The sequence below is a fragment of the Athene cunicularia genome, assembly GCF_003259725.1.
Source record: "Athene cunicularia isolate RWA chromosome 14 unlocalized genomic scaffold, athCun1 chr14_part2, whole genome shotgun sequence".
NCBI lineage: Eukaryota > Metazoa > Chordata > Aves > Strigiformes > Strigidae > Athene > Athene cunicularia.
In genome coordinates this window covers 625,496-631,990 of record NW_020799119.1, presented here as the reverse complement: position 1 = coordinate 631,990, position 6,495 = coordinate 625,496, and the positions used below count along the sequence as shown (strand labels likewise).

The following is a 6,495-nucleotide window of genomic DNA, read 5'->3' as shown; positions in this document are numbered from 1 at the left end:
CCGTTCCCCGGCACTAATCACAGCAAAAAGAGAGGGGCGTTATTTTCCAACAAAAAGGGGAACCTGAGCCCCCAGTTTCCAGCTCGCTGCAGTTTTCTGCCTGTCCATGGCTGTGGCAAGTCTCTGGGCGTCACCCCAAGGTGACCCACGCTGGGGACCCCGAGGGGCACGTTCCCAGCATCGACCGGAGCCCGCCCAGGCTCTGCTCTGGCTGGGGGGCCGTGCGTGGACGCCGCCATCGACTCTGCGCAGGGGACAGTTCGACGGCCGCAACGTGGCCGTGAAGCGCCTCTTGCCCGAGTGTTTCCATCTCGTGGACCGCGAGGTCCAGCTGCTCCGCGAGTCGGACGAGCACCCCCACGTCGTCCGCTACTTCTGCACCGAGAAGGACAAACAGTTCCACTACATCGCCATCGAGCTCTGCTCCGCCACGCTGCAGGAGGTGAGCCCGCGGCCCTGCCCCTGCGCGGGGCGGCTGCTGGGGGGCTCTGGGTCAGTCCCGGTGTCCCCGTCCCTGCCTTTGGGGGTTGGTGCCCAGGGACACGCAGCGCGTTTCGCCTGCGCTGGTTGGAGGCTCCGGAGCGCTCCCGTGGGGCGGGGGGCTGTGCGTGCCCGAGGGCGGGGGTAGGAGCCCTCTTTGGGGTTCCTGCCTGGCCCCGGGGGTGCAGCCCTGCTCCGACCCTGCAGTCAGGGGGGACGGGGGCCGCATCGGGCATGGCCGGGCTGCGCAGCACCGTGGGAGCAGGCAGCAGCAGCACTGCTCCATGTCAGCCAAGCCCCTGCCCCTGTTCTCCTGCTGATTTGCCCCCTCGGGAGGGTCAGGGCAGCTCCGAGCCTCGGCAGCGGTCGGGGCGATTGTTCATGTGCTGGGGAGAGACGGGCACGGGGGAGGAGAAGGGTCCGTCTACCCCTCCCTGCAGCAGGAGCGTGGCTGGGGCCGCGCAGGTCCCGGGACAGGGGCAGGAGGTGCTGGCAGCAGCAAGCCCTGGGCACAGATGGCCTCGGCGTGGACTTGCCTCCTTCCACCCCTGCCAGCCTAGTCAGAAGTGAGAATTTTGCCAAGAAAGGTTGGGCCAGGTGATCCTGGAGCTCCCTGGTGTTCTGTGATTCGCGCTGCCGGGAAGCCTTGCCTGCTGTGCCCCGGTTCATCCCTCTCTACCTCTGTGTGGTTCCAGTACGTGGAAAACCCCGACTTTGATCGCAGCAGCCTGTGCCCGGTGTCTGTGCTGCGCCAGACCATGTCCGGGCTGGCCCACCTCCACTCCCTCAGCATCGGTAAGTGGGCAGCGGCTGGGAGGGCAGCGTGTCCCCGTCCTGCTCCCGTCCTCCGCCGAGGCCGCGGGGCCAGCAGTGTGCGGGCAGCAGGCAGAGCCTGTCCCCCTCCAGCCCTGCCGCCGCGCTGGCGGGTGAGCCTGCGCCCTCTCTCCTCCAGCCCACCGGGACCTGAAGCCCTGCAACATCCTCATCTCCGTCCCGAATCGCCACGGGAAGATCCGAGCCGTCATCTCTGACTTCGGCCTCTGCAAGAAGCTTCAGGGGGGACGACAGAGCTTCAGCCTCCGCTCCGGCATCCCCGGCACCGAGGGCTGGATCGCGCCCGAGGTGCTGCAGGAGGCTCCGAGGGAGAACCCCGTCAGTGAGCCGCGGATGCCCCCCGCCTCGGGTCCCCCTCGAGCCCCGCGGTAGCCCGGCGGCCTCGTGGCGTGCCACTGGAACACACAACTGAGATGAAAGCTGCGAGAGCCCAAGCCAGCCCCGAGGCAGAGCACGGGGGCTCCTCGCCAGCACCGCCCCTGCGCTCCACGGCACCCGCCTGCCTCCAGCACACACCGGGCGTCTCACCTGGCTGCAGGCCCTGGAAATTCGGGGCAGGGAGGTCGCAGGGGGCCCTGGCACACTGCCGAGGTTATGCCTCTGCCCCTCTGTTGAGCCCAGGGCAGCCTGGTCCTGCCGGGGGCCGGTGCTGTGCTGGTCCTGTACTGGGGTCCGGCTGCGCTGCGGGGTGACACCAGCAGCCCTGGCGTGTCCGTCTGGCCGCAGAGTCCTGCATTCTGTCTGTGCCGCTGGAGACCCCCAGGAAGGGCCCGACGCGCTGGGTCCTTGCCTGGCTCCAGAGCGCAGGACGGGCAGGAGCCCTGCGGCGAGGGGCTCCCCAGCAGCTCTGCGGGAAAGGACCCAGCGGTCGATCACAGCGAAGCCCGGGCAGGGGGGGAGGCGAAAGCTTTCCTCACTGCGAGGGTCCCAGCCCCTGCTCTGTTTTGCAGACCTGCGCTGTGGACATCTTCTCCGCCGGCTGCATCTTCTACTACGTGGTGTCGGGGGGGCAGCACCCGTTCGGGGACAGCTTGCGGCGACAGGCCAACATCTTGTCGGGCTCTTTCCAGCTGAGCTGCCTGCAGGAAGAAGCCCACGGTGAGACCCTTCCCCACAGCCCCGTCCCCGCGGGGAAGCGCTGAGCCGAGGGGCGCAGCTCCTGCTCCATCCCAGGGGGGTCAGGTCTCCGGTGTGGTGTTTCTCCTCCCAGACAATCTTGTTGCACGAGAGCTGATCGTGGCCATGATCAGCCCTGAGCCCCAGCGCCGACCCTCGGCCCCCGTGGTCCTGGCACACCCCTTTTTCTGGAGCCCGGAGAAGCAGCTGCAGTTCTTCCAGGTGAGCGTGCGCCGTCCCCACAGGCAGCTCTGAGAAACGAGGGCTGGGAACAGCCGTGTTTAGGTCAATACGCTCGTTTTGAGCTGCTTTTGGAAGGAGTGTGGGTTTGGGGTCCAGGCTAAGCTCTTCATCCTCTCACCTTGGCGCCGGCTCCGTTCCCTGGTGCTGGAGGGGGTGGCGCGGGGCGAGGGCCAGCACCGCACCCACCCCGGTCCCCGCTCTCGGGCGCACAGGACGTCAGTGACCGCATCGAGAAGGAGCCGGCCGAGGGGCCCATCGTCGCAGCCCTGGAGGCGGGGGGACGGTGGGTGGTGAGGACCAACTGGAGGATGCACATCTCCCTCCCGCTGCAGACAGGTGAGCGCATGGGGGCCGGGATCGCCGCCGCCTTCCATGGGGAATCGGGCAGCGACTGGGGCTCCCCAGTGCGGTGCCCTTGACCGGGCCGGGGGCACCTGCTCGTGCCCAGGAGCCAAAACCCAGGGTGGGTGAACGCACCAGCCCTTCCCGGGCAGGGCAGAGCCCGGGTTTGGTGCTGGCACAGGGGCTCGGGGCAGCGCCTCACCCCAGCAACGCCCCCCTCACTCAGCATCTCTCCTGCTCCCCCCAGACCTGAGGAAGTTCCGGACCTACAAGGGGGGCTCGGTGCGTGACCTCCTGCGGGCCATGAGGAACAAGGAACAAGGTACGGCCGCCCCGGCTCCCCATGCCCCATCGCCCGCCCGCGCCCGCTCACCTCGGCCTCTCTCCTGCAGAAGCATCACTACCACGAGCTGCCGGCCGATGTCCGGGCGGCCCTGGGCTCCGTCCCCGAGGGCTTTGTGCAGTATTTCACCTCCCGCTTCCCCCGGCTGCTGCTGCACACGCACGGGGCCATGAGGGTCTGCGCCCGCGAGCGGCTCTTCCACTCCTACTACTGCCACAGCCCGGGAGGTGCCGGCGAGTGAGCAGGGACACGCGCCGGGACGGCACCTGCGGCCACTCCTCCTGCCCTGCCCGTACCCGCAGCCCCATCCCGGGGTCCTTCCCCCCCTCGCCGGGGCGAGCTGGGGCACCAGGACGAGCCGGTCGCCTGGCGTGCCGGGGGGTTACAAGCAGGTCCAGAAGAGACAAGTGCAGGGGGGCACTGGGCTGTTGCCTGGGGGCTCCTGAGCCCAAGCAGGACCCTCTGGCACCCACCTTTTCAATCTCTGCGGTGGAGAGAGAAGAAAGAAGAAAATGCACGTTGCATTTTGCCGAGGGGAGCTGGCACAGCCACGCAGCCAGGCTGGAGCCGGGGCCCTGTGGGGTGTTCGCTGGGGATCAGGGAGCTTCATCCCCTGCGTCCTCCCACGCCGTGTCCCTGGAACTCCGTGTGTCCCGCACGGCTGTGACACACCAGTCCTGACACTGGAGAGGCTCCTCCAGCCCCGCGAGGGCTGCGGCACCCCGGGTCAGCTTTCAGCAGCCACCCCTGGGCTTGGACCCGGTTGCATCAGGGCTGCGGTGCCCCCAGCCCCACAGGGAGGCCTGGGGCCTCCTGCACTATCTGATAATGAAGCTTTTAATCTCAGCTGGGCTGAGAAAAAGGTTTTCTCCCTTTTGGTCACCATCAGCTTGTAGTTACAGCAGGGAAACCCTTTCTCACCAGATCCCTTTCCTCCAAACCCACCTTGCCCGCAGCTCCTGCCGCCTCTCCCGCTGCCCCACGGCAAACGCCCCCCTGTGTGCTGGGTTAGGGGGTGCCCACAGGCACGTTCCATAGGCACCAGCCTCCACGTGCAGCCCCCGCTGGCTCTGGGGGCAGCTGAGGCAGCAGCTGGAGCCCCTAGGGCAGGCTTCCCCTCGGGAGCAGCAATGATTTTGTACACTCTGATTCCTCCATGGGCTGGGGTGTGGGATTCTGTTACCTGGTTTGTTTTCAGAAGACTGCATGGCCTAGAGCATTTTATACAAGTTGTTATATAAAAAAAAAAACAACCAAAAAAAACAAACTGAAAAGCTTGTCCTGCTTAAAAATAAACTGGCCTAAGAGCACCAGTAGGTGCTGACAGTGAGCAGCGGTGGGAGAAAAGCCAAGGGAGCTTGTTGGGCTTCTGCTGAAGTCTGCTGCAGTCGATGACTTTTACTAACCCTACAGCACGTTTGTGAGCATCATCCACACAGTAAATGGAGCTGGTCTGAGGGGCAGGGGGAAGGTGAGGCTCTGAGCACAGCTGGGGTGCCCCCGAGGCCTCCTGCAGCACCGCTGGGGAGATCAGCATCTCCCCAGTCAACTTCAACTCCTCCCTGCTTCCCCTGGTGACCTGCCCCTGGCTCCCCCTGGCTCTGTGCTAAGCCGAGCAAGGCCAGAGCTCAGCAAGGCCGGGGCTGTTTGTAAACACAACCAACTCGTGAGGAGAACAGCTCCTGCTGCTCCCTCCCAGGCAGCCCCAGGGAACCAGGACAGGCTGGGCGGTGCAGCAAACAATCTTTAATCAAGTTATGCAATATACAAAAGTTATTTCACGTAGAATAGTTTCAGTATTAAAAGGCTGACTGCTCAGTCTCACCCTGGACATGTTGAAGGTCTTACCTGAACTTCTACAAGAGGAAACAAAAGCCTGGAGCATCAGCACAGACACGTACAAATAATTTACGACAGTTCTGCCTCTCTTCAAGAGAGGGCCCAGGAGTCTCAAACAAGGTGGTTTTGTCGAGTCAGGCTTTTGGCTTTGGGAAGTTAGGAAAAAACAACTAGGTATGCAATTAAAAAACAGACATTCTATTAGGAACGGGGAGCAAGAAACCTTTGGGTGCCCATCGGGGTGACCAACGCCCTTCCCACAGTGTCAGGGGCTGCCTTGTGGCTACCAGACCCGCAGGTGGGGCTGGGGGCCCAGCTGTGCGACGGGAGGCTACAGCATGGGCAGGGTCCTGCGAGACCACCCTCCCCTCCCCAGCTGGGACAGTTTGGCACAAACGTCAAGTCCATGGAGAACAAAGTCTAAGCAGAGGGTTTCACACGGGCCGAGCCAGACTTCGAACCGAGGAGCTTCTCCACCATGGTGCGAGCGTAGCGCAGGCGGCTGGCCAGCTCCTTGCAGCAGCCGTGCTCCTCGATGAGGCTCAGCTTGTACGTGCGGAAGTCCCGCTTCTCGTCTATGTACGTGACGGCGGCCATGAGAGGGCACAGGATGACTTTGGTGTGATCCTGTGGGGACAGAGAGCGCACGCCGTCAGCCCGACGGCCTCGGTGTGGGCATGCAGGGACAGCGGCTGCTCGGGGTGAGCCCGAGGGCCGGCTCAGGGCACCGCGAGCGCGCAGCGGAGCCCCTCCTGCCACGGGACGCAGGTACGGAGGGTCTGGGTGGCTCCAGCACCAGGAAGGGGACCCAGTGCTCCCAGTTTTGGCTCCGGTTGCCCCCGGCCAGCCCCGCGGCACGCGGAGGGTCTCTTTGTGCAGCCGGAGCTGCGGTCCAGGGAAGGACAGAGCGGCCGCTTCACCTGGAAGAAGTTGATCTGGACGGTGCCGTTGCTGAGGTGCAGGACGATGGCGCTGCGGGTGCGGAACCACGTGCAGAGGTAGGGCAAGCGGGCCAGCTCGTCTCCTTCCCGCGGGGTGATGTTCGCCCCCGCCTTCAGCAAGTGCTCGCTCATATAGTTGCGGAAATATTTCAATAGTGTTATCTGCAGGTGGGAAAGGCCGTGAGCACACAGGCTGAGACCGACCCCCCGCTACGTGGGGAGGGCCGGGGCTGCCATCACAGCCCCAGAGCCTCCCTGCATCTGTCAGAGCTTTTGGCAGACACTCATGCAAATTCTCCAAGTCAACTCGGTCCCTCACACTTCAGACTCTTCTCCCTGGACCCCCCCCCCCCCCCC

At 64.8% G+C, this 6,495-nt stretch overlaps 2 protein-coding genes across 2 annotated transcripts in view; one reads left to right on the top strand and one right to left on the bottom strand.

The window, feature by feature from the left end:
• The first annotated feature begins 106 nt into the window (after positions 1-106).
• ERN2 (endoplasmic reticulum to nucleus signaling 2) lies at positions 107-4,559 on the top strand. The gene is made up of 8 exons (XM_026859367.1): positions 107-442; positions 1,176-1,275; positions 1,433-1,632; positions 2,265-2,412; positions 2,525-2,652; positions 2,886-3,009; positions 3,263-3,330; positions 3,408-4,559. Exons 1-8 carry the CDS (start codon positions 107-109, stop codon positions 3,597-3,599), a joined length of 1,296 nt encoding a protein of 431 aa, XP_026715168.1. The 3' UTR covers positions 3,600-4,559.
• A 564-nt stretch (positions 4,560-5,123) lies between these two features.
• The window catches only part of PLK1 (polo like kinase 1), a 5,085-nt gene continuing 3,713 nt past the window's right edge, over positions 5,124-6,495 (bottom strand). Inside the window, exons 9-10 of the mRNA XM_026859366.1 lie at positions 6,118-6,300; positions 5,124-5,824 (exon numbers count right to left, since the gene is read on the bottom strand). Coding sequence (XP_026715167.1) covers positions 5,618-5,824; positions 6,118-6,300 — 390 coding nt within the window. The 3' untranslated portion in view covers positions 5,124-5,617. The remainder of the gene's footprint in view (positions 5,825-6,117; positions 6,301-6,495) is intronic.

Bases quoted from the DNA above. Each gene is read 5' to 3' on its own strand.
- ERN2 (XM_026859367.1), top strand. From the start codon at position 107: ATGGCTGTGGCAAGTCTCTGGGCGTCACCCCAAGGTGACCCACGCTGG. The intron at 2,413-2,524 runs GTGAGACCCTTC...TTCTCCTCCCAG, and splicing joins CCTGCAGGAAGAAGCCCACG to ACAATCTTGTTGCACGAGAG. The intron at 2,653-2,885 runs GTGAGCGTGCGC...TCGGGCGCACAG, and splicing joins AGCAGCTGCAGTTCTTCCAG to GACGTCAGTGACCGCATCGA.